Raw genomic sequence first — 27,574 nt, 5'->3', positions numbered from 1 at the left:
TTTTTTTTTTAAAGATTTTATTTATTTATTTGACAGAGAGAGACACAGTGAGAGAGGGAACACAAGCAGGGGGAGTGGGAGAGGGAGAAGCAGGCTTCCCGCTGAGCAGGGAGCCCGATGCGGGGCTCGATCCCAGGACCCTGGGATCATGACCTGAGTTGAAGGCAGACGCTTAACGACTGAGCCACCCAGGCGCCCCTCTTTATCACTTCTAATTTTGAGTTTCTGTACCATCTCTCCCCTTTCCTTGATTAGTTTAGCCAGAGCTTTGGTTGAATCTGGTTTTTGCTTTTTTCTTTTTTTAAAAAAAGAAGCAGTTTGAGGACTTGTAAGTTATACTTTTTAATTTTTTGGTTCATTAATTTCTTCTTATTTTCTTTTGTTGCTTTAAAACTTCTTGATTTGAATGTTTAGTTTAATTTCACTTTCTCATTTACTGATAAGGCACCATTCATGTAGATATACCTTTTTTCAGGCTTTGCCAGCCAGGACTTGGGCAAGCTTCTGATCAGTTCCTCTTCTTCTGGGCTGCTCGTGTTCAGCTGACCTCACCTTGCTCAGCCGACTGCAGGACCCTTACAAGAGCTATGTTAGGACTCCTGATTAGCAGTGCCTGAAGCCCAGCTCATACTAGCTCAAAAAAAAAAAAAAAAAAATTGGAGCTGAGTGGCTTACATAACTGGTGGCTGGGGCGTATGTGCCTTTAGGCACAGCCCAATCCAGGAGTGCACATGATATTTCTGGAGACCTCTCTTTGTCTCTTAGATCATCTACTTTTCCCTAATTGTTTTGTTTTCCAGTAGCCTCTTCCATGTGGAAGGGAAACATGAGCCTTGCCTCTTTAGGTTTTACTCAGTCCTCATAGCTGGTTGCTTTGCCTGGGTTCGTGACTACTTTATTGACTCATAACCCATAGAGAAGAATTGATGGAAAGACTGCTTATAAGATGAATAGGATTTCCTTACACAAAGAATGTAGAAAGGAGTTAGCATAGTTAGAATACAGACAGAGGTATCAGTAACATTATCTAGGACAGACAGTGGTGCAAGCTACTGGTGCCCAGAAATAGCAAAATCTGATGGATGGAGAGAGAGGGTAAACCACAAACTTCCTGAAAACGTAACTGTCACTTCCCAGACCCAGGCTTTTTATTCAGATACAGAGCACCTTACCTGTGCCGTACGTATCTCATCAGTCACAGCGTTGCTGTCCTTCAGGACATGGCACACCCAGGCACCAGCACGGTCCCCCAGGCTAGCTTCAGATCCACTCCTGAAATCAGTGCAGTGGGACTAGATCAGGTCAGCCATCCCGATGTGCCTGTGAGTCATGAGACAAGCCCTTGGACCCCGCGCAGGCCTCATCTTGCAGGATGTTCTGCCTGGCCCTGGATCAGTACCTGGGATCTAGGGGAGGGGTGCTCGGAGGGCCAGCAGAGGTCACACACCCCTCCTCACGCTATCAGCGGGCCTCCTCCAAGGTACCAACAAGAAATAGATATCATGACACATCTCATGAATTTACTTCTTTTTTTTTTTTAAGATTTTATTTATTTTTTGACAAAGAGAGACAGCGAGAGAGGGAACACAAGCAGGGGGAGTGGAAGAGGGAGAAACAGGCTTCCCGCGGAGCAGGGAGCCCAATGCAGGACTCGATACCAGGACCCTGGGATCATGACCTTAGCCAAAGGCAGACGCTTAATGACTGAGCCACCCAGGTGCCCCATGAATTTTAATTCTTAATAGCCTCATTTTTCTTGTTTTCTAAATATTCTTATTGTAGTTTGGATTCCTTCATTGACAAAATAGTTGTTCAAGAGAAGATGTATATGCATTTAACTTCATGATCAGGTTTTTAGTTAGGTTTGGATTTGAGGTACCCTCTGTCCTTTCCAGGTTTCTGGTGAGTAGCATGTGTACCAAAGGACTGAGCCAATTGGCGTTAAAGTTCAGCTTTGAATGGGAGTGACTAGATTTGAAAACAAAGCTTGACTGTAAGGTCAAACCGATTTGCACATACAGGACAGGTAGAGAAAGTGGAAAGAGACCTGTCTGGGCTTCTGGAAGGCCTCACCTGCTCTGTTAATTGTGCAGCTGGAAGCTCAGTTCGAGCCTTCCTCACCTGAGGGCAGATGTCCCAGAGAGAAGAGCTGGACCCGATCTGGGATTTTAATGTTAAAAGGCGAGCCCAGTGGATTTGGGGCTCTCCCCACTTGAGTTCAGCGTTTCTCCTCCTTGGAAATGAGCAATGGGTTTGTGGGGCCAGGAAGAGAAAGGCACCTCACTTAGTTGAGGTTAATGGCATTGTGGTTACAATCGTGACCTTTCCTTCTTGAGATTTAAGATTTCCTTTGTTGTCTGAGGTACTGCTAATTTTTATAAATGTTTAGTGAGTACTGGAAACTATGGGATACTCTTCTCTCCCTCGCTATTGCTCCTTTTTTTTTTTTTTTTTTGGTAATACATTCCTCATATTAGTCTTGTAAAGTACATGATTTCATTCCCTTATAGTCTCAATTTCTAGACATGTTTCCTGAAGCAGCTGCATCTAATTTTCTGCTTGGCACGACCTGCCTTCAGTTTTCTGTGCGACTGTCCAGCCCTCCTGGGGTGGCCTCCTGCACTGGGTTCTGCATCCTCAGGGAGGAGCTTTGCCACCCCTTGGCTTCTTTTTTATAAGCATATCCCTGCACTTGGAGAGTCATTTCTGAATTCTGCTACACTCCCAGCAGTGACAGGGGACCCACGTAAGCTTCTCCCTCTGGCCTCCAGGAAGCGCTCAGCGCTTTGCTGGGCTGGGACTATGGTTTTCTGCCAGGCCTTGACACCACCCATTTTCTTCAGAAGGCCCTGAAAGTTGCTTTAACCAGGTCATTCATTTATATATATTTATATATATATAAATTTTTATATATGTATTGAATTTATATATACTTATATTCACTTATATATATTTACACACACACACACACGCATGTGTTCAAATTCTGTGGGATGTGGATAGCGCCATCCCTAGTTTTTGTTGTTTATTTGGGAAGAGTGGAGGTTGATAGCCGTACCCAAGTTGGTTTCTGGTCCTCTTGACGCCTGCGTGCCCCACTCTCCCGCACCCCTGCCCCATCCTGGAAGCAGTTTCCCCTTTATTTGTTCTCCTGCAGTACTAACCTTTATCCCTGATCCATTTGTTTAATCTTACATTAATTGTTGTGTTTTGTATATATAGCTAGTTAATGAGTAACCGTATGCTTCATTTTTCTCATATATGTATGCATTGTACTTATGAAAGGACTTGAGGTATTTGTGGATTAAAATACAGGGCATGTGAGGACAACATGAAGAAATTCTTTCTGAAGACAGAGTAAAGGAATCTCCAGCTTCCCACCGGAGTGACCGCCTGCCAGGTGGCTTTTCGTCTTCCTTTTCTTTCATGAGGATGGGAACATTTCAGACCAGAGTTTTGTGTGCACAGTATGGCATTGTTAACTGCAGGCACAATGCTGTACAGTGGATCTCTAGAACTCACTCCTTGTGCATAATTGAAACATTGCTTTGCCGGTGGAGCTTTCTGATATTCAGGGCAAAATGAGATGTGAGTAGGGTTTCTTAGTTTTGAGCAGCTCTTTGATGTGTTCAGATCCATCCATAGTGATAAAATCTAAACTGTTGATCTTTAGAGGCTGAGCCACGGGCATCATTGATGGGCTTCCAGATTCCAGTCACTTTAACAACACTCTGGAGTGTGACCGTGCACACTGAAGCTTCTGGAGGAACAAAGAGAATTTTAATTCTCCTCACCCTGCTTCTTTATCATCATGGAAGTCCTCCAATTTTTTCTCTATCCTTACTCCTTTTCTCCCTTTCCCCCTGATTTGTTCTAATGTTGAGACCAAGAAGTCAGACTATTTAATCCATAAGTGACCAAGAAGGTATTTTCCTGATTAAAATACCAGAAGTCATACTGACAGTGCATGGAACCCTAAATTCCACGAAGCCCCGTTACAGAAAATTTGCCACCTCCATCATGAAAAGTATAAAGATGTGCATGAAGAAAGAACTTGAGACTTTGAGGAATTTGAACACTGTTTGGTTTTACATGTAGATATTTGACTTGGAAGGGTATAGTCTTTAAATACTGCTCTATTTAGAGTAATTAATTGCCTAACATCTGTGGGTTGGGGGGTGACAAAATTGGTCACCTTGAATTGTTTCATTATTTAGTGGCATAATTATGCCTGGCATCAGAGTTTTATGAACATTTGAAATGAGAAAAGCCGAAGTGTCTGCTCCAGCGTGAGCTGGATTCTGCTGGCACCGCTCTGACTCTCACGAGACATCTAACAGAAGCCGTGTGAGATGGGGAAGCAGTTCAGTAATACACTTCCACCTTTCCACAGAAAACTAACTGGGCCACCGCTGTCCCTTGGACCCTCCGTGGTCCTACTAGACCAGGATAAGGCCTAGATCAGCCTCAGACAGACACCAACCAGAAGGACAAAGGAAACCAAGCCTGCAGGGTGCCCTCCTCAGAGGCCCCTCCAGCCGAGACCCTCAGCATGCTGGGATCCCAGGGTGGGAGCCCTAAGTAGCTAGGATGTTCTGATGAGGCCCTTCTGGGAAATAGCCATCAAATCTACGCACTAACATGCACTGTGCCCATTTTTCTCTGTCCCAATTCCGTTACAGTGGTCTTTCCTGCTCCTTTTAGAGACCAGCCGTTTCGCTTGGCCTCGGCTCTCACCGGACCACTGGCCCACCTTCCTGACCTCCACTTTTGCTCCCCTGGTCTACACTTCATCCAAAGCAAGGCTAGTTTTTTAAAAAAGATAAACCAGATATAGAACTATCTCCTTTCCCAATCATAGCTTGTTTTCACCTAGAATGAAGATTCAAACTTCCTAACTGCTCACCAGGTGCTACATAATCAGCTCCTGCCTGGGTCTTGGCTCCCTGTCACTCATTCCCAGCCTCAGTGCCTAACCCCCCCACCCCTTCACGCCTGTCAAGCTCCCACCCCCAGGGCCCTGCACTTGCTCTTCCTCGGTCTGGAATGCTTCTCCTGTCTGCATAGCTGCTCCCTCTCCCCTAGCAGACCTTCATTCAGTACCTCCTCAGATGGGCCTTCCTGGCCACCCTCCCTGAAACTGTCCTTCCCAGTGATTCCCAGGATGTGTGCTGAATGACTGGCTTTTAAATTTCCAAACCGATATGGATTGATATTTTTGTAAAATGTAACAAACCTGTCACAGTGATGTCCAGTTGCTTATAGCGCTCCCTCTCAGCCTCTGTACTTGCCTCATCCGGGCCGGGCAGCAAGCATTTCAGGGCCAGCTCAGGTTGCAGATGCGCATGATTACCCTGCCTGTGTGTCCTTGGGACCAACTGTTCTCTGTAACCCTCTGGCTCATGTTTTGTGTCCCCCAGTAAAATGTTCGCTCCACAATGGTAGGGAGCTGGTCCTAGACTTGTCACCCCTCTATCCACAATGCCAGGATCTGTGCTGACGCACACGAGGTTCTCAGTAAGTCCTTGCTGAAGCTCCAGTGCCCTGATGTGCCTGTCCAGCCCTGCCTGGCCCCGGTGGGGGTAAATCATGGGAGGCCCAGCTGCCCTTCTCCCCGATTGTCTGCTTTTGCTTAGCTCACATCCAGAATCAGGCCCAGAGTCTGCCTCCGTCACTGCTACCATGACTGGAATAGAATACGGTTGACCCTTGAACGATGTAGGAGATGGAGGGGCCCACCCCCACGAGGTCGAAAATTCCCTTACAATGTTTGACTCCCCCAAACTTAACTACTGATACCCCACTGTTGGCTGGAAGCCTTATCGATAGTGTAAATGGTTGATTAACATGTATTTGTATGTTATATGTATTATAGACCGTATTCTTACAGTCAAGTGAGCTAGAGAAAAGAAAAAAGTTACTAAGAAAATCATGAGGAAGAGAAAATACATTTACAGGACTGTAAAAAAAAAAATGCACATATAAGTGGACCTGCATGGTTCAAACCTGTGTTGTTCAAGGGTCAACCGTAATCCCCCTTCAGTGCTATGGCTAAGTCACTGTGTGACCTTGCTCAGCTGACTTCAGTACTGCAGGCCTCCATTCCCATGTCTGGGAAGTAGACATGTCATTTCCTTCCATCATGAAGACAGGTAATGCTCTCGCACATGCTTGGGGATCTCCACAAGGCTGCCCTTGAGTGTGGCTTCACAGCTAGACAGGGATACTGTAACCAAAACAGAAGCCCATTTCCTCAGTGACACTCTTTTCAATGAGGCACAGTGGAATCAGCAAACTTTTTCTATAAAGGACCATGTATTAAATATTTTAGATGTTGTGAGCCATGTAGTTATCTGTTAGGTTTTTGTTTTTGTTTTCCGACTCTAAAAATATAAAAACTACTATTAGCTCATGTGTCATAGGAGAGCAGGCCTGGGTGAAGTTTGCCAATCCCTAGCGATAGGCAGTTGGAAGTTTATTTCTTTGAGACTCGATACTTTTTATTTTCTGTTTGGATGAAATAAGAAATGTGACCTGTGACAGTTTTATTTTTCTTGAATCGATCCTCTTGCCAAAAAGGTTGTTCATCATTTTAGTCATACTTCCCACTCTTTCTCTCTTGTTTTCAAGCACGTTTTAAATATTAATGCATTTTAGAACAGCTTTCAGCACAGAATCATGGTTCTCCAGAACAGAGTTGGTGGTTTGTGTAGGAGATCCCATTTGAAGACCATTTTGAGTTAGGATGGGCCCTTGATGATCCATCCAAAAGTAGAGTCTGATAATAATGCATTTTTGTCTGTGACTCAAAATATATTATGTTCTTAATTTCTTGAAGTTTTCTTCTGAGGACTTAACTTGTTTACTTGTTTGTAGACATGGGGTTAAACCTTCAATTGAATTTAGAGCTGATATATCTATTCTTGTTTCATTTCTTACTAATAGCCAGACATGAATTATTCTGAGTCCAAGCTTTTATAGTACTAAGAACTTTCTAACTGCTTAGTTACAAATAGGGCATGCTTGGTTACGGTTGATCTGTTGTAAAACCTGCCCCTTGCCCTGCCTTTGCTGCCAGAGTCCCCTGACTTCCTGCAGACCATCTCTTGCCCTTCTTCCAAGCCATTGTTGTAGATATTCTCATTTAATGGCACCCATTCTCCAATTTTTAAAAAAGATTTTATTTATTTATTTGACAGAAAGAGCACAAGCAGGGGGAGTGGCAGACAGAGGGAGAGGGATCAGCAGGCTTCCCGCTGAGCAGGCAGCCCGACGTGGGACTTGATCCCAAGACTCTGGGATCAAGACCCTAGCCGAAGGCAGACGCTTATCTGACTGAGCCACCCAGGCGCTGCCCGCCCCCACCCCCCGCCATTCTCCAATTTTTAAAAAATATTCTTTAGTTTCAAATTTTAGCAAGGTTCTCTAAAGTTGACAAAGTAGTGGGTCTTAGAAAGATGGTATGTCAAAAACAAAAGTGGTAAAATAGCACCTAGGTATTTATTTATTTAACTCTGACGGATTGGGGATTACAGGCTGCTGACTAAGAAGAGTGAAACCTTGGCACAATGTGAAGGTAGTTCACTGACTGCGAGATCTTAGCACAGTAGAGTGTGTTTGTTAAGAGGATCAATTCAAGAGCCAACCCTGCGACTTCCTAGCTATATGATGTTGGGCAGCTTTTCATCTACTCTGAGACTCAGTTTTCCCATCTGTAACACTGGACAAATCAAAGAACCTTTGATTATCCGTAAGATTATTGTGAGGTCTAGATGAGTTAATAGTACATAGTGCCATGTAAGGACTAGTTAGTGTTTATTGAGTGAAAAATATGCTTTCATGGATACATATCAGTGGATAACACGCCACATGGAAAATTTTATATCTGACTTGCTTTGTCCATTTAAATTTTCCCTATAGGCTTTCGTCGAGGCCCAGAACAAGATTACTGTGCCATTCCTTGAGCAATGTCCTATCAGAGGTTTATACAAAGAGAGAATGACTGAACTGTATGACTATCCCAAGTATAGTTGCCACTTCAAGAAAGGAAAACGGTATGTGAGGTTGCTTTTATTTAATTTTCTTTTTACTTTTCTAATCGAATGCTTTCTTAAATCTTAAAATACAAATTCTAAATAACTTATCATTTTATAAAATTAATCCATTATGAAATCAGTTCATTTCTGTGCTTGAGTATGAGAATAATGTTTTTTGGTCTGTTGTCCATATTCTTAAATCATGATTAAGAAATTTAGTAGAGATATTTCCTAGGAAAGCAAATCTAGATTATAGGAAATTATTGTTGTTTTATGGCTAATAATTGGGCTAGGATGATTTGTAGACAGCAGTGGAGATTTGTTTGCCTCTAAAATTCTCTTTGGCTTACCCGACTAGAAAAGCTTTTATTATATGGATTTCTTTCATCCAAGAATGGAAGTGGGCCAGGAGGTAGCACCTATTAATTCACATCTCTTGTTCCTCTCCCTTTCACACCAAGGTAAACTTACTCTCTTATTCTTTTTTTAAGTCTCTGTGGAACCACCATCACAAATTTACTTGAGAATTTCTTAGACCCTCCCCTTCTTCTCTCTCTCTCTCTCTCTCTCTCTCACACACACACACACACAGATCAGCAAAGTACAATCTACATGCCTAACCCTTCCTGCCGCTTGTTTTTGTAAATAAAATGGAAATGGCACACAGACCTGCCCATTCATTTATGTATCAGCCGTAGCTGCTTTTGTACAACTATAGAATTGAGTAATAGCAACAGAGACTCTGTGGTCCACAAAGCCTAAAACATTTGCAGTCTTGCCCAATACAGAACAGGTTTGCTGACTCTGGCCTAGCAGCCTATCTAGGGAAGGATCCAGCATTTCATTTTAGAAGATCTGCTTTCTTCTCCATTGAAAAGAAAAAGTTACTGCTTTATTTGATTATCCATTTTAGTTCTAACAAATGAAGCAGTCTTTGTCTCTATTTGGCTAATATGCAGGATTATAATAAATTATTCCAATACCGAAAACAATTCAGATACCAAACTCTAATTACAGGGAGGTGGTGGAACCTTCCACCCTAGTCCCCATGTCCCTGGCATGGCCTGTTTGCAAATGAACATTTATTTGTTGTTTTTCTTTTTCTTTTTGCTTTGATTGTACCCCACAAATGGAGAACTCCATGGCTAAATAAAGACCATCTCTGTCCCCTAGGTATTTCTATTTTTACAATACGGGTTTGCAGAATCAACGAGTATTATATGTACAGGATTCCTTAGAAGGTGAAGCCAGAGTGTTCCTCGACCCCAACATACTGTCTGATGATGGCACGGTGGCGCTCCGAGGTGAGTGCTCCCCGGCTGAGCCCACAGGAGTCCCGGGGCCCTCACTTTCGGCTCTGACATTGATGTAGTCCCTTCACCTCTGAAATACCAGATAGGATGGACCATATTGTAGAACAGATGCACATGCTCTGTTCAGGAAAGCTCATTTTTGCATAGTATCTCTAGAATACGTGAGTAGTCACATGTTCTGATAACATGAAGCAGAACGGGAGAATAATTCACACTGGACCCAAATTAGCTTCTAGGGCTTCTGAGATATTTAAGTATCATCATCATTGCTTCTAACATCCCTGAGCCCTCTCTGTGTTTAGGAAAAAAAATCTTCTATAAGTAATTTAAGCTCTATGAAGAATGTTCCAGCTATGAATGTACAAGAGGAAAGAACATTTACAAGATCTCTTTCCTTGGTGACAAGGAAGTGATCAGAGTTTTAAAATTCAGTTGCATTTTAGAATTGAAAGTAGAAAACCACAGTCTTGTAGAAATTAGACAGCTTGATACCCTGTTCCCTGAAGACGGCAAGTTTAAAATCTGAATGAGTATGGCCTGTAGTTGCCATGTATCTCCTAAATAACTCCAACCCGAGATAACCTCTTCCACAGGCCATGAAGATTACCCTAGGTTTGTGCCATTAGAGCTAGTTAAGGAAGGATTTGGCTATTCGCTGGTTCTATGGTTTAATAATTGAATACTCTGAGAATCATCTCTTGTTAGGATCCTAGATTTTAGTGAAGTTGGCTCAGCATTTCCCCCGGAGCATCTTCGGTTTTGTAGAGAAAGCACAGGGGAAGGCTCAGCCCTGTGGAGTTGAGTGATTGGAACACTCTAGTCCTGTAATTGATTAGGTGGGAATGCAAGGACCCTATTCCCACAGCCCTGTGTGAAGACCCATTTATAAAGCCACTGAGTCATTTAGTGGTTCTTCCCCTCTTCTTCCCAAGTGGGCTGTGTATGTAAATAGTGATCCTTCATCTAATTCGTGTTGAAAGTAATCAGTATTGAAAATAAGATGTCAACCAGTTAACCAGGGATATTCTTCCATGAATTTGAGTTTGTGGTTGTAAATGAATGTAATACACTGGTTCTGTGCAGTAATATACCCTGTGTGGATATCGTTTAAACAATAAACCTTTGTTAATATTAAAGTTTTTGTAACTCATCCAGAAGAACTTCATTATAAGAGGGTCTCTGAAAGTTCATTTCAGTAACTTTTTAACGGAATGCCTGCCACGTACGGGTCCTGATAGCTGAAAAGGAAAATCAGACATGGGACCTGGCCTGTCTTCAAGTTTTCTGAAAATGATATAGGGAAGTTACAGTACGGGTAAATATACAGATTATTTTGATAGTATATGATTTTTTTTATACATTTCAAATCAACATTTTTATTTAAATTTTTCCTGAAAATTTTCTAATTATATATAATTTATGTAGAATGAGAAGTATTTTCTCCACATTGCCTTCTAGATTCTTCTCTGTATTTATATACAGATGAGCCTCAATACTTCACAGCAATTATAAAGGATTAATAAGTAGTTCTTGTGAAATCTTAATTACCACTAACAAATTCCATGTAAAACAGTAGGAAACCTCTGAAAATAGTTGGGTTTCTGAGAATAATTTTCAACCCCTGGTGAAGTTTAACAGACATTATAAGAGGAAATCTCCAGTGTCTGTGTGTGGTACCAGATGCTATCTATATATATTTTATATTTATAAGAGCCAATATAAACATAGAAAATTTCTCAACACACATTCCACAGTGATTAGAACATTCTGTCATGGACTTAAAGAATTAGACACACATAACAGTTCGTAGATGGTGTTGCTTTTCTTTCTTTTTCATGGTTGCTTTTGGAATATGCTCTGTGTGAGCCTTCATTGCAACCCTCGGGCTTACCTGGGCTTGTGCTGGTCAGGTGGTGTGGACGACGTTAATTCTTGAGTGCCAGCAATGCTCAGAAAATGAGGTTGTAAAGAGTGATTCCAAATAGTTTGGAATCCATCCCAAAAATTACTTAATGGCTTCCATTTAGTTCTGTTACATGGTATGTGTCATAATCCAGTCATTACTCGGAAAGCGGTTTCCTTATTCTTTTTCCCCTCCTCTTTAGAGTATAAATAAAATATGCTGAAATCTCAGATGAGCTCTGCTTTTAACTGAACTGCTCATTGAATTATAGGAATATAAACAGTGGAAGCATCTTAGAGGTCATATAATCTAGTACGTTTTTTACAGATGAAGAACCCAAGACCTGGAGAGGCGAGGACGCTTGTCTGGGCTCATGAGGTGAACTCCCGTGAGGCCTGGGCTCAGCCCCCAGAAGTCCTCACGACAGGCTCCCTGATCCTGCTGTTGCACGTGTGGCAGAGAGCGTGTCAGGCAGCACGGAGGGCAGCGGGCAAGGCTAGGGGTCGTGTCCCCATGTGCACTGTGTGAGAATTTCTCCTGTGTCCCATAGGCTATGCCTTCAGTGAAGACGGGGAGTATTTCGCCTATGGTCTGAGTGCCAGTGGCTCAGACTGGGTGACGATCAAGTTCATGAAGGTTGATGGTGCCAGAGAGCTTCCAGATGTGCTCGAGAGAGTCAAGTTCAGCTGTATGGCATGGACCCATGACGGGAAAGGGATGTTCTATAACTCCTATCCCCAACAGGATGGAAAAAGTGACGGTAAGTGAAGATGGCAGCTGAAGCATCTTTCTCATGGACTAGAAGTGTGACTTCACATGACTTGAAAAGCTAAACCCTACGTAGAAGTTATTTGGTGTAGAACCAGGTTTCCTCAAAGGGCGCTGTATCCGTTAGCATTGTTGTATGACAGATCACCCCAAAACTTAGTGTTTTAGAATAATAACCGTATTTCTTTTGCTTGGGAGTCTGTGGGTTGGCCAGGCAGTTCTTCTAGATTAGCTGCGTTCTGTCATGTGTCTGTGTTCAGCTGTGGGTCAGTTGGCCGATCTTGGCTTGGCTTTGTCAGGGGCTTTGACTCTGATCCTGTTGGCTTCTCATCCTCCAGCAGGCTAGCCCACTTGGTTTGCGTGGCAGCTCAGCAGGATTCCAAGAGGGAGAGTCGAAAGGCAGGAGCCTTTCGATGCCTGTGCTTGCTGCCGGCACTGCGTTGTGGTGCTGCATTCTATTGTTGGCCGAAGCGAGTCATGGGGCCAGCCCCTGTCCAAGGGGTGGAGGAACAGATAGAAGGAACCAGGAAAAACTGGGCCATTATTGCAGTCAGTCCTTTACAAATATGTTATATCTCCCAAGGGGTCATGGAGAAGATGGATTTTTTTTTTCCATGAAACCTATTTATTTAATGATGTTGAGCGATTATAAAATTTTCCTACTGTGGTGATGGCATCTCTTCCTCTGATTAGAAGTTACAGGTTACTTGGTTTATCTTGACACTTTTCTCGTTGTGAATTTCTAGGACACACCTTTGTTCTTCTTTTCGGTTCTACAAAGGTCCTGTTGTGTTCAAGCAGTCTCTTTCCCCCTTCACTCCTCATCTTTCCAGAGAGAAAGGCCCACGGACCTTGTATCTTGCTGTTGCAAGCTGTCAGCAGTCATCATCTTCTTTCCACAATGGCCTGTAGCATTTTCCTGTTGCGTTGGTCTTTACAGATGGGTTTTACAATCCCTTTGTTGGAGGTTTGGAGCTGAGGTACAGAGGCTCAGTTACTTGTTGGAGGCCTGGGGCTGGTAAGAAGCACAGCTGATACAGTGCTTTCTGCTACATACGCTATCCCCTTATCGTGATCTGCTGTACCTTTCTTGTCTTTACATATGCTAGCTTTCTTTTCTGATTTCCCCCAGTTGAATTGGGAATAAGACTATAATTCTTTTCATCTCTTTTGGCTATGTTCAGCTTTTGCTGCCTTTTGATTAGACTAGTGCAGTACCTTTTTTTTAATTCACCAGTGAACTACAAGAAGAGCTGACTTAAGAGTAGGCTTTCTTTTCAAGGATGTTGGCTAAAGAAAGTCATCTGGGCTCTGTACACTGAATTAGCTGCCTCTCTTAAGAGAGGTGCTGAGTGAGCGCCCAGGTGGCTCAGTCATTGGGCGTCTGCCTTCAGCTCAGGTCATGATCCCAAGGTCCTGGGATCGAGCCCCACATTGGGATCCCTGCTCAGCGGGAAGCCTGCTTCTCCCTCTCCCACTCCCCCTGCTTGTGTTCCCTCTCTCGCTGTCTCTCTCTCTCTGTTGAAAAATAAATAAAATCTTTAAAAAAAAAAAAAGAGTGGTGCTGAGTTAGAAAATGGCTATTTCAAGTTCTGGGAGACCAAAAAAGTATTTCCCTGGCCATTTCTTGTTAGAGAACAATATTAATATTTTGTGAAAAACATGAAAATTATTATTTAAGCTCAGCTTTCAGTGGCAAAAACAGTAAAGATTAGTTACTGTGATTGATTTCAGAAAGATAACATCTATTTCCAGCTGTAATTTGCTGCCCTCTTGTCGAGAAGACCTCAGCACCCTCTCAGGTTGTGTGCCCATATGCTTCCCGGAAAACCCATGGAAAATCACCAAGGGCTGTAAAGCTTTCTTTTATATTGTGGTGTTATCTTACTTCTTTTTCATCATCCTGAAACCTTAGTACCTTTTTATAATGAAAAAAAAAAGAATAGTTCAATCTCATAACATCTTCCAAAATCAACAAAAATGTGTGAATTACTTCCAGGGTGATACCCAGCCAATACTTAACATTAAAAAAGTGGGGGGAGAGAGAGTTTATCTTTTAGAGCATTTTTAGGTTCACAGCAAAATTGAACAGAAAGTACAGAGATTTCCCATACAGCCCCTGCCCCCACACATGCAGAGCCTCCCCTATTATTAACATCCCTCACTGGAGTAGGTACAATCGATGAACCTCCATTGATAACATCATTATCAACATCCCTCATCAGAGTAGGTACAATCGATGAACCTCCATTGATACATCATAATCACCCAAAATGCAGAGCTTACGTTAGAGCTCACTCTTAGTGTTGTATATTCCACGAGTTTAGGCAAACGTAGAATGATATGTATCCACCATTATAATGTCATACAGAGTTTGACCACCCTCGGAATCCTCTTTTCCACCTGTTCATCCTCCCTGTCCACTAGCCTCTGACAACCACTGATCTCGCCACTGTCTCCATTGCTTTGCCTTTTCCCAAACGTCATATAGTTGGAATCATACACTATGTAGCCTTTTTAGATTGGCTTCTTTCACTCGGTGCTATGCATGTCTTTTCATGGCTTGATAATCCATTTCTTATTAGCGCTGGATAGGATTCCTTTGTCTGGATATAGCACAGTTTCTTTATCCTTTCACCTATTTTTAAACCATTCAGCTATTGAAGGGTATCTTGATAGCATCCAAGATTTGGCAGTTACAAATAAAGCCACTGTAAACATCTGTGTGCAGGTTTTTGTGTGGACATAAATTTTCAGACACTTTGGGTAAATACCAAGGAGAGTGATTGCTGGATTGTATTGTAAGAATATGTTTAGTTTTGTAAGAAACTGCAAAACTGTCTACCAAAGTGACTATACTAGTTTGCATTCCCGCCAGCAATGAAAAAGAGGTCCTGTTGCTCCACATCCTCACCAGCATTTGGTGTTGCTATTGTCCTGGATTTTGTCCATTCTAATAGGAGTACACTGGTATATTATTGTTTTAATTTGCATTTCCTTGGTGACATATGATGTGGACCATCTTTTCATATGCTTCTTTGCCATCTGCATATCATTTTTTTTTCTTTTTAGAGAGAGAAAGCGCACAAACGCACAGGGGAGGGGCAGAGGGAGAGAGAGAATCCCAAGCAGTCTCCACAGTCAGCCGTGCGAAGCCCGCCGCAGGGCTTGATCTCACCACCCTGGGATCATGACCTGAGCTGAAATCAAGAGTCAGATGCTTAACCGACTGAGCTGCCCAGGCGCCCCTGCTTTAGTGAGGTTTCTGTTAAGGTCTTTGGCCCATTTTTTAATAGGGTGTTTGTTTTCTTTTTTTTTGAGTTTCAAGAGTTCTTTGTAAATTTTGGGTAACAGTCCTTTATCAGATATGTCTTCTGCAGATACTTTCTCCTAGTCTGTGAATTGTCCTATTCTCTTGACAGTGTCTTTCACAGAGCAGAATTTTTTTATTCTAATGAAGTCCAGCTTATTAGTTCTTTCTTTCGTGGATCATACCTTTGACATTGTATCTAAAAAGTCATTGCCAAACCCAAGGTCATCCTGATTTTCTCATATGTTATATTTTAGGAATTTTATAGTTTTGTGTTTACATTTAGGTTTGTGGTCCATTTTCAGTTAATTTTTTTGACAGGTACAGTCTGTGTCTAGATTCATTTTTCTGCATGTGGTTGTCTAGTTGTTCCAGCACTGTTTGTTGAAAAGGCCGTCTTTGCTCCTCTGGATTGCCTTAGCTCCTTTGTCAAAGACCAGTTGACTATATTTACGGAGGTCCTTTCTGGGCTCTCTGCTCTGCTCCATTGATTTACCTCTCTGTTCTTTTGCCAATACCACACAGTTTTGATTACTTACAGTAGATCTTGAAGTCAGGTAGTGTTAGTTCTCCAACTTGGTTCTTTTCCTTCAATATTGTGTTGGCCATTCTGGGTTTTTTTCTCTTTCCATATAAACTTTAGGATCAACTCATCAGTATCCACAAAATAACTTGCTGGGATTTTTATTGGAATTAAACTGTATCTATAGATCAAGTGGGGAAGAATTGACATGACAATATTGAGTATTCTTATTGATAAATATGGAGCATCTCTCCGTTTATTTAATTCTTTTTTGATTTCTTTCATCAGTTTTGTGGTTTTTCTCATACAAGTCTTATACATATTTTATTAGAAATGTACCTAAGCATTTAATTTTGGGGGTACTAATGTAAATGGTATTGTGGTTTTTTAAAAAAATTTTATTTATTTATTTATTTATTTTTAAGATTTTATTTATTTATTTGACAGAGAGAGACAAAGCGAGAGAAGGAACACAAGCAGGGGGAGTGGGAGAGGGAGAAGCAAGCTTCCCGCTGAGCAGGGAGCCCGATGCGGGGCTCGATCCCAGGACCCTGGGATCATGACCTGAGCCGAAGGCAGACGCTTAATGACTGAGCCCCCCAGGAGCCCCTAAAAAAATTTTTTTTATTGAGCTATAATCAACATAGAACATTATATTAGATTTAGGTGTACAACCTAATGATTCAATATTTATATATATTATGAAACAGTCACCACACAAGTCTCCATCACATCACCATACATAGTTACAAATTTGTTTTTTGTGATGAGAACTTTTAGCATCTTCTCTCTTAGCAACTTGTAAATATGCAGTACAATATCATTAACTATTACTAACTATGGTCACCATGTTATATATTACATCCTTAATGATACTATATTTTTAATTTCAAATGCCACTTATTCATTGCTGGTATACAGGAAAGCAGTTAACTTTTACATATTAACTTTGTATCCTACGACCAGGTAATTAACTTTTTAAACGCTTCTAGCATTGTGCAATATGGGTGGAATAGATTTTCTTAAAATTGCCAACTGCACTTCAGTATACATTTTTAACTCCTTCAGGTACAGAGACATCCACCAATCTCCATCAAAAGCTCTGTTACCATGTGTTGGGAACTGATCAGTCAGAAGATATTTTGTGTGCTGAGTTTCCTGATGAGCCTAAGTGGATGGGTGGAGCTGAGGTATGGTATTTCTCTGAGATTGCCCCACAAACTCGATGTCACATGGACTGTGTATATGGATATTCTTGTTGTATGATTTTTATGGATGTGCTAAGTCCTGTGAGTGAATATTCTCATGTTAAAAATATTGGTATTCAAATGGACTCTTAATAGTGAAGGTGATGATAAACCTTTTAACTGCAATTTCAACATAAAACCCTTAATACAAAGTAATACATGCTTATGGTTAAAAAAAAAAAAGTGAAAGTACAGTATCACATAAAGCAAATCGTGAACATTTTGAAATTCAGAATCTTATGTCTCAGAGGTGAGGAAAGTATCCTTCCAAAAAATTTTCTTTGTGTAAGTGAGAATGTGGGGGGAGAGAGAGAGTATATGTTTTCCTTTTTTTAACACAGCTTTCCTCTTTGTGCATATTGTTCACTTGTTTTTACTTTAAAATGTGTATTTTCATACATTTTCCCATCTGATAGAAGGTCAGGTATTCCTTGGGAGTCTTGACCATAACAAAACTGTATTTGAAGTCTTTGAAGTTACTGGCCCAGATTTTATTCTGTATCTTGAGAATCAACTGTGAAAAGACTTAGAGGTACTTGGAGTAAAAATTTAACTCTTGTTAGTTCATTTCTGGGTATAAGAAATATTTTTTAAAGAAAAGCATTCTGAATGTTTTGATATAGGTGGGCTGTTGGCCCATTTTTTAGTGGGAATGAGAAATCCACTAGAAAGTCTTTAGCTCATGGAGCCACTTACTTAGAACTTTGATAAAAAAGGAACATTTGATATTTGAACTTGGTCTCCTGGGTCTGGTTCACTGGGGGATAGAATAGTAACCCATAGTATTTTAGTTGATGTGCATTGATATACCTTATCCCAGATTGTTCTTATATTTATTTATTTTGTTTCCCTAGACCAGGGGTTGGCAAACTACTGCCTGCCTTCAGGCCACATTTGGCCTGCTGTCAGCTTTAATAAATAAAGCTTCATCAGAACACAGCCACACTGTTTGTTTCGTATTGTCTGGGGCTGCTTTCAGGCTGCAGTATCAGGGTTGAGTCGCTGCAAAAGGCTCCATGGCCCACAAAGCTGAAAATATTTACTTTCTGGCCCTTAATAGAAAAAACTTGCTAGACTTTAATGCAGCGTATTAAAAGTGAATTTATAGGACGTTTATGACCTGAAATTATATCCTTTTTTCACGCTTTTTCCTTCTCACTGAAGTGCCCCCCCCCGCCCATGAGCTTTCCTTGTGTAGTTACTATTGTCATTTTTTCACCTGTTTGTTTTTAATGGCTTTCTGACTCTATTTGTATACTGTTTCTACTGTTTCCTTCTTAGTTCAGCTTCTCCTCCTACCTAAGTCTTCTGGTTACTATGGATAATAGGTGTTGGTTTGTAAAATAATATACATTTTTACTGTCATCTGAGTGAAACATTAAGGAAGATGAATATGCTACCAAACAATGTTTTAATGTCAGATCATGTGTTTATCTTTTTGGAGGGAAGGTATTGATGGGGAAAACCTAAAATAATGTATTTTAATAATCAGTTTTATTCCCCCTGGGATTCTTCATCATAAAATCAAAGACATTCCTAGAGAAGTTTTTATACTTCAAAGCTAATAATTTCATTACAGCAGACCCATTTTAATCAAGGTAAGTGTATTTGGTTGATATAGTAACATGGATACTGAAAATAAATGCCAGAATATTTATGTAATTTAGCACATTGGTCTAAAAGGAAACAAGCTTTATAGTAGAACATGCGAGCAGCTCAAGTTGCTCAAGTTGCTTGGATCTCTCTTAGTGTTTGGTTGCTCAAGTTGCTTGGATCTCTCTTAGTGTTTGGTTGAAGCAGTTAGGTTTTTGGTTGGTTGGTTTGTTTTCTTTACTTTACTTTTAAATTGTGGTAAAATATAATAACAAAATTTACTGGTTTAATCATTTTTAAGTATAGAGTTAAGTGGCATTAAATACACTGACATTATTGTGCAACTATCACCACCATATATCTCCAAAACTTTTTTCATCTTGCAAAACTGAAACTGTCCCCATTAAGCAGTAACTCCCCATCTCCCCTGGCAACCATCCCTCTCCTTTCTGTCTCTCTGTGTTGCACTATTCTAGGTGTCTCATATAAATGTCATCATACAGTATTTGTCCTTTTGTGACTGGCTGTTTGACTTAGCGTGAAGTCCTTAGGTTCATCCATGTTGTAGCATGTGTCAGAATCTCCTCCCTTTTTATAGTTGAATAATATTCCATTGTGGGTATACACCATATTTTATTCCTTCATCTGTTGATGGACACTTGGTGTGTTTCCATAGCATTATTGTGAGCACCCAGTTTTTTAAAATACAGTGAAGGGCGCCTGGGTGGCTCAGTCAGTTAAGCATCCGATTCTTGATTTTGGCTCGGGTCATGATCTCAGGGTCGTGAGATCGAGCCCCGTGTTGGGCTCCTCGCTGGGCGTGGAGTCTGCTTGAGATTCTCACTCTCCCTCTCCCCCTCCACCCCTACTTGCTTGCTCATGCTCTCTCAAAAAAAATAAAAAATAAAAATATAGTGGAGCTATATATGTATTTAACATATGTGCATTCAATTCTACTAGGAAAGTGAAAAGAAAAGCAGATTTAAGTAGTTGATGTGATCCTTCTACCATTCATTAAAAAGATGTTCACTCTATGTAAATTATCTAATATAATCTTTACCAAAGCCTCGAAAAGGAGGTGATCATTCCATTGCATGGACAAAGTGAAATGCCTGCCAGAGAGATTAACTTGCAAGCCCATGGCTGGAACTTGCCTGCTGAGTGTGTTAGACCCCATAGCCTGTGTCTTCCTAACCACGTGCACTCAGCCTCTCTGGTCTAAAGGAAAGAAGTCTTGCAGTAACGGCAGCAAAGACTGTCGAAAGGATGGCAGTAACGGAGGGGATGCATCTGTACTGCACAGAAGTAGTAAAGTTGTTAAAAAACTAAAGGGACATAGATGGTGGGTCCTAAGGAACTTTGTATTGGATCAGAGCCTAATAGTGAATGATGCAGAGGAAGTCTGCGAAAACCAGCAGTCTTGGTAAGCACACACTGGGTGTAGTCTTCCTTGAAGCTGTATTCCAGCTACTTGGATGTCTTGTTACAACGGGTGACAGACACCCACCAGGTGCCCGGGTTGGTTGCTTCATGACCACGCTCTTGATGCGTGGTATTTTTCAAGTAGTTGCTTTGGGGATCATCATTTTGAACCCAGTATTTTGTTAATACCTTTAACACTTTAACAGTGACTGAATAGAGAACTAGTGTTACAGTGATGGTGTACTATCACAGAAATTCGGACATTTTATCCTCGTCCTGTCGGTGCAGCCTTGGACACTTCCCTTGTCTCCAGATCTCTTTCCTTCATTTCCCCCGGGGCCTTTTCAGCTCTGAAAGTCTATGGACAGAGGCTTTTTTTTTTTTTTTTTTTTTTTTAAAGATTTGATTTATTTGACAGAGAGAGACACAGAGAGAGCAGGAACACAAGCAGGGGGAGTGGGAGAGGGAGAAGCAGGCCTCCCGCTGAGCAGGGAGCCCGATGCGGGGCTCGATCCCAGGACCCTGGGATCATGACCCGAGCCAAAGGCAGACGCTCAACGACTGAGCCACCCAGGTGCCCCATGGACAGAGGCTTTAGCACAACATCTCACCGACCCTGACGCAGGCTTCCTGGGTGAGGAGGTAGCTGCTGGATGTGAGAGCAACTTGGGCTTTGTGGGTGTGGTTGGAGGGGTCTTTGGGGTGGACGGCCAGCTGAGCTTGTGGACGTGTGTGGATTTCTCCGGCGAGCTGCCATACTCCTCCCTTTGGGCTGCTGCAGTCCAGGTTCACTGAGGACTTCCCTTTGAATCCTAGACACTGTCTCCTTATGACTCCTTTTCCTTCATAGATGCCTCCTCTGCCTTCCTGCATGGACAGGTCTTCTTGCCTTGAGCAGTCCATCACATACAACCAGGAAGCAGCTTTAGTGTTTCCATCATTGCCCGTGACACCATCTGCCCCAGGATGACTGACTTCCATCTAGCAGAACCCATAGCTTTCAGGACATTTTGGAGTATTAGAACTGTTATGAAGGATCCACTGCAGTCCAAAGCAAAATATTAGTCTCTCCAATTTACATGCTTCTTCCCTCTGCCCAGCTCCTGTTTGGTGAGCACATGGGGGACTGGCAGGGGAATAGGGACTACTCAACCCCCTGGTTGGTGGTTTACTTATTTATTTTTTTCCATACAAAGACTTTATTGAAGATACCCTCAAACTAGCACAGCCCAAATACCCATTATCAAGTGCATGAATGAATGAATGAATTGTGGTACATCTCTACAATAGAATAGTACTACTCAGCAGTAAAAAGGAACAAACTGTTGATATATTCAACAACAGGGATGAATCTCAAAATAATTCTGCTCAGTGAAAGCCAAAGAAAGGAGTATACAGGACTACAGAGTGTTTGATTCCATTTATAGAACGCTCTGGAAAATGCAGACTAGTCTGTAATGGCATAAAACAGATCAGTGGTTGCTTGGGGACGGGGCTGGGGAACAGGAGGGAGGGGATATGAAGGCGCAGGAGGAAACTCTGGAGGATGATCAGACTGGGACACTGGGATTGACGTTTTCCAGGTGAGGCCATTCTGAGCAATGGACAGCATCTCCAATTCTCTCCCCTCGGTTATTCATTGTGGATTAGTTTCTCCAGCGACCTTGCAGGGAGGAGGAGTTGGAGGAGGGGAACGGGGTTCTTGCTCCTCCAGAGCTTTTTGTCGGTGTCTGGTTGCCACCATCTGCTTGCAGTCATGACCGGTATCTTGGTGCCGGCTTCCTCATGGCATCCTTTTGTAGTGAGATACCCTCCATTCTGGGAACCTGTGTGCTGTTCTCTGTGGTGGATAATAAACTCTGGCTCACATTTGTGTTGCCTTCCAAGGCTTCTGCTCCCAGCAGGATTCCCTCCGTAGCTCCCCTCTTCCATCCTTTTTCTGCCAGGACCTTTCAAGATGACTGGAGGGAGGCTACCTTCCTGGTGTCTCTTGTTCTGAGGGAAGCGACCTCCATGGGTTGCTCCATCCTGGAAGGGCGGGTGCTGGTCACCACTGCTCTCCTCATCTGCCAGGCGGGGGCCTCCTCCCTCATGCCCCTGGGGTAACATGACACCTGTCTAGCATTGGGCTTAGAGGGACAGTGGTGTCAATTATTTAACATAGACTATAAGGCTTTACCTGGAAGGCAGGATTGTGGGGGAATAGAAATCGTTTTAAAAGATTCTACTAGATCCAAAAAAAAAAAAATTCCCTTTATTTTAAAGTAATTCCGAGAGCATTTGGGGGGGCGGGTGTGGAAACAAGGAGATCAAGTATTTTGAGGCACTTTTCCCAGCAGAGGGTGCTCTAGAATGAAGATTCTGAAAATGTGTCAAGTACCTTTAGAAAGGACTAAGGGGAAAATGCCCAGCCTCTTTGTGACTGTCTAGCTGAATTCTATATTGAGAACCTAATTCTGTCTTAACCAAGTTTTGAAAACGGGGCTTCTTTTTTACAAAGGTAATCCTAATCTTGATGTTTATCACGTATCTCTATAGCCATTTTTATATGTTCACTTGTGATCCCTAGTTGTTCAAGTATGTGTATATTTGTGTAGACATTTATATATTATATGTATATATTAACATGTAAAATCACTGCCTGATGCTTGACTCCGTGGGCACACAGTGAGCGTTAGTTTCCTTCCCCTCTGTTGAGGTTCGTGCACGTGAAGACCCTCGAGGCCTGGTGTGCACCCAGCTTTGCCTCACGAAGCATAGACGGCCTAGGTGTCTGGGTGTCCCTCAGGGAATTCCGCCTCACCTGCCCCTCACTCACTGGAAAGCGCTGGCTGGGAGCAGTCATTGTTCAGCAGCCCTCTTCCTGGTCAGCATACTTCATGCATCTATTCCCCGGGGGCCCAGGAAGCCATTGGCTTGGTGCACCCAGGTGCTAGGGCCAGGCGATCCTCAGGAGCACAGACCGGCATGCTCTGGACCTTTGGAAGATGTTCTTGTTGTAGTCAACTCTTCTATTTATAAACACTTTACAATATTGCCAAGGGGCTTGGGGCTCATGACACAATTTCCATCATGTTCTGTTTGTCTGTTGTTTTAAAGACCCTTTGTCCTCCTGACCTGAGCTGGCGGCTGCCAGTGTGTTATCGGTGAGTCTTCATTTCCTTTTGCTCTGCCGGAGGGCCTGTATTTTCCCCCCAACTCCCAGAGCGGCTGAGTGCTTGTCTTTCTGTCGGTCCCGGGGTGGATTCCCAACCTGGCTGTGCGTGTCCGTGGCTCATCACCCGGGTCCTCTCTCTCATCAGCACCGCAAGGCGTGATAATATCCATCACTGATCCATGCTGATTAGTAGCGGGTGGGAAAATCCCAGCACACGGTGGGGAAGAAAAGTCAGGAAGCCACACAACAGACTGGAATTTGAGTAAAGCTAGAAAGCAGTGCCGCTCTGTATACGTGGAACAGCTCCTGACAGGAGAGAGTTGGTTTTGGTAGCAGTAGGGTTGGAGTTGCTGATCAGTCGCTTCTCACCTGACCCCTCTTGGCCAGTAAGGGAGAAAAGAAAACAAACAGTAGATTCTTAAACAACAGTAGCGGCTCTATCATGTGAAGATCTATGTTACTTGTTTCACTTTGAACGCAGGTTCCCCCCCCCCCCTAAAATCTTCTGGCATACTGAGGAAGGAACACCTCATATAGGATTTGGGTCGATTTCGGTTTTCGCCCACTGCTGTAGGACCACACTGTATTGGGAAAGCTGCGTGCTCTGTTGAATGACGACCTGTTGGGAGATGTTTATGCTAACACACATCACATGAACCTATGACTACCCCTGTCCGTGTGTACTATGCTACTCCTATTGTTATACAACTCCATAATGAGTCCCGTTAGTGAGAAGCCATCATTGTAGGTGATTAGTTTGACCTTTAAAAGTTTTCCCAGATTAAGTTTTGGAAACATACTTAATATTAAAGAGATGATGTTGTGATTCACTACTATTATGAAGGGAATCCAAAAGAGACCATGAAATAAAATGGATAAAGTTTCCTGCTCTGAGAGGAACATGAATAACTCCCAAAGCTATTAAAACCCATTTTCATTCCTTTTGTTAATGTTCCAGACAATTTTAAGTCTCACTGCTTTTTAGGATACTTTTTTTAATATACACAATTCTTTTGTCATAATATGTAAAAGGAATACTTTCCTCAATTTGAAAAAGTGCACGTAGATTCAAATGATGAAAAAAAAACTTTATTTACTTCGTGTTGGATTCCAAGTGGAAATTAGTATATGTACCAAAGAAATTTCATGTCTGTGGAGATTTGGTTATTAACACAAGACCACATGACTGGGGCTCAGTAGCTCTCACATAAAATAGCTTATGAGCTGTTCTTTGAAAATGATAATATGTTTGGGGCGCTTGAGTGGCTCAATCGGTTAAGTGTCTGCCTTCGGCTCAGGTCATGATCCTGGGGTCCTGGGATCCAGCCCTGTGTTGGGCTCCCTGCTCAGCGAGGAGCCTGCTTCTCTCTCTCTGTCAAATAAGTCAAATCTTTTTTAAAAAAAGAAAAATAATATGTTCGATGAAAGTCCACATCATTATACACACACACACACACACACACACACACACACATAAATATTGGCTATGTGTCCTTGTTGTTTTGAAAAACACCTTTGGAGGGGCACCTGGGTGGCTCAGTTGGTTAAGCATCTACCTTCGGCTCAGGTCATGATCCCAGGGTCCTGGGAAGAATCCCACATCGGGCTCCCTGCTCAGTGGGGAGTCTGCTTCTCTCTCTGCCCTTCACCCCACTCTCTCTCGCTCTCTCTCTCTCTCTCAAATAAGTAAAATCTTTTAAAAAAAGAAAAAAACACCTTTGTAGATAAATGATTGGGAGTTTACAACATTAAGTGATCTTCTGTTCATTTTTTCTTAACATGAGATGCATAAAGAAAAGTTAGTTGATTCAGGTCATTTAGAAAGCCCACCTGTTCTTATTGTATAGTATTGAGACTGAGAATAGCCAAATTCAATGAATTTAAAATTTTTATAATACTAGTAATAGTAATAACAACATAGGTTTATTGTTTAAAATAAACTACAAAGATCCCATTTTCCAGAAAAACTGCTAGTATTGTCATATTCTATTTCACACTCATTTCTGTAAATTCATTTAAAAAAAAAAAAATGAATGGATGATAAAGCTGATAACATGTAAATATGGAGCAGCTATGATCCAGACTCTGGTCTGAATGGATCACTGTCACACCTATGTGAGGCATTGACTGAAGACATTTGATAAAAACATATTATTTGGGACTAGATTCTCCTGAAGTGTTTTCCGGTTGCTGCTTATCTTTTTAAATTCTGTGGTGTTATGGCTCCTGGGTTTGTAGAAATTATATCCTGGATGTGCTGAATCATGTGAATTTTGTGTTTGTTGGAGCAGCATATGTGAACCTAACAGAATAAAGTACAAAATACATACTCCATTTTACAGTTTGAGGTCTGTCAGGGTTTCCTTATATCATCACCTCAGTGTAGCGTAATACCACAATATACACAACTGAAATTTCTTAGTGAATTAATGTGGCTTCTTTAATGAAAGTGTAAAGTCTGATAACCCCATACCTTATGCCCTTTTGGTAAGTGTCAGTGAGTATGGCAGCCAATTCCTGGATCCCCTCTTCAAGGTTTTCTCCAGTACCACAAAATATGCCAAGCTGAGAAACCACAAAGGCTAGATGGTAGCACTTCTTTCCACACTTCTCTGGCCTCCTTTTGGGGGAGTTTTCCTCAATCAGGGCTTCTCAGTGGCTAAAGATGAGGGAGGTTGGGAGTTCTCAGCTTCACCGATTCATAGTGCTGAGGCACATTCTTCGTAAGCACCTTATCGGCAGTCAGGTTGTTAACTGCTGGCTCTTGTTTCATTTCTAGAGGATGAACTAGGAGAAGCGCATTGTTTGTTGGGCCTGCCCCGGAGACCGCGTGGAAGCATAGTAGTCGTAGGCTGTGCCAGGTTACACACTGCGTGTGCACAGGGTATTGTGATGCTTTGCACGCTGTCACAGGCCAGGGTCCTTGGAAAGCGGGCCGGAAGTTGAACGGGAGTGCTTTCAGGACCTGTGTGCGGAGCGAGGGCAGAGAGGAAGGAGTTGAACTGTCATGCGGTCATTACAAAGACCTCAGCCAGTCCCACAGCGAGCTCTCAGGCTGGGCTGGCCTTCAGCATTTTCCTGACTGGGGGCTTTATACCCTTGAGTTAGTCAGTCATTACATGTGGGAAGACCCTGAAAGGATTTGTGGCCTTGGGAGAGGCGGTTCTCTCCGACCCGGGGACAGGCCTGGCGGTTCTCAGCCGAGCACTGCCCGCTCCTGGCACCCGGCAGACCACAGCGGCCACTGCGTATGCTGCCGTCCAGTGGCAGGCTGGACGCTTGAGAGTGAATATCGGTAGCTCGCAGGTGTGTCAGCGTAGTTCTGGGAACCAGATAGCTACGCCCCCGTAGCAGTTGTAAGAAGGCCAAATTCAAGGAACCATTTTGAGAGGAATTCTGCATCTCTTTTAAAATCACTTAAGGACCATCCCTCCCCCAAAGCCGCCTCAGAGCTCACTCCTCCTCCACCTCCCCTCCCTGTTAGCCGCCCTTCTCTGCACTCCCTTCATACTCGGCACTTCTCGCTATTCATGTTCTGTAATGTTCATCTGTGTGCACGTGCGTGTCCATCTCTCTCTCCCATCTGAGCACGAGCTCTTCGAGGCCCTGTGCTATTGATCTGTGTGTTTTAGAACCTGGTTCAGCAGTGGCCGGCTCTCAGTAAATGTTGGCTAAATAAACGGCCTCCGCCCCGACTCCCCGAATAGTGGCCGGCTGTGTTTGATGGCATATGTTAAATCATGTCCTGTTAAAACCAGCCACTGTGGTGACGGTAGTGGTGTCCAGCCCCACCCACCCCAGAAGCAAGGGAGCTGGGGCTGGGGCAGCTTTTGCATTTGTTTCTCTCTGTTGAGGTTTGCCTGTTATGGATAATGAAAGGCATTTATAAATGGGTAAAGAATGGTTATTTATGAGTATATAAAGAATGATAGCTTTAAGGGGCGCCTGGGTGGCTCAGATAGTTAAGCGTGTGCCTTCGGCTCAGGTCATGATCCCAGCGTCCTGGGATCGAGCCCCACATCAGGCTCCCTGCCCAGCGGGGAGCCTGCTTCTCCTTTTCCCTCTGCCTCTCTCCCTGCTCATTCTCTCTCTCTCTCTCTCTCTCTCTGTATCTCTGTGTCTCAAATAAATAAATAAAATCTTTAAAAAAAAAAAAAAAGAGGGGCGCCTGGGTGGCTCAGTCGTTAAGCGTCTGCCTTCGGCTCAGGTCATGGTCCCAGGGTCCTGGGATCGAGCCCCGCATCGGGCTCCCTGCTCCACGGGAAGCCTGCTTCTCCCTCTCCCACTCCCCCTGCTTGTGTT

The 27,574-nt window shown here is 42.7% G+C and overlaps 1 protein-coding gene across 1 annotated transcript in view; it reads left to right on the top strand.

Moving 5' to 3' along the window:
- LOC102734356 (prolyl endopeptidase) overlaps window positions 1–27,574 on the top strand; it is a 108,560-nt gene that overhangs the window by 9,155 nt on the left and 71,831 nt on the right. The window contains exons 3-6 of the mRNA XM_081828728.1: window positions 7,921–8,054; window positions 9,210–9,340; window positions 11,803–12,012; window positions 16,922–17,043. Of these exons, the coding sequence (XP_081684854.1) occupies window positions 7,921–8,054; window positions 9,210–9,340; window positions 11,803–12,012; window positions 16,922–17,043 (597 nt within the window). The remainder of the gene's footprint in view (window positions 1–7,920; window positions 8,055–9,209; window positions 9,341–11,802; window positions 12,013–16,921; window positions 17,044–27,574) is intronic.

The sequence above is a fragment of the Leptonychotes weddellii genome, chromosome 8 (genome assembly GCF_054177405.1).
Source record: "Leptonychotes weddellii isolate Sample4059 chromosome 8, ASM5417740v2, whole genome shotgun sequence".
Taxonomy (NCBI): Eukaryota; Metazoa; Chordata; class Mammalia; order Carnivora; family Phocidae; genus Leptonychotes; species Leptonychotes weddellii.
This window is presented reverse-complemented; position numbering and strand designations above follow the sequence as displayed.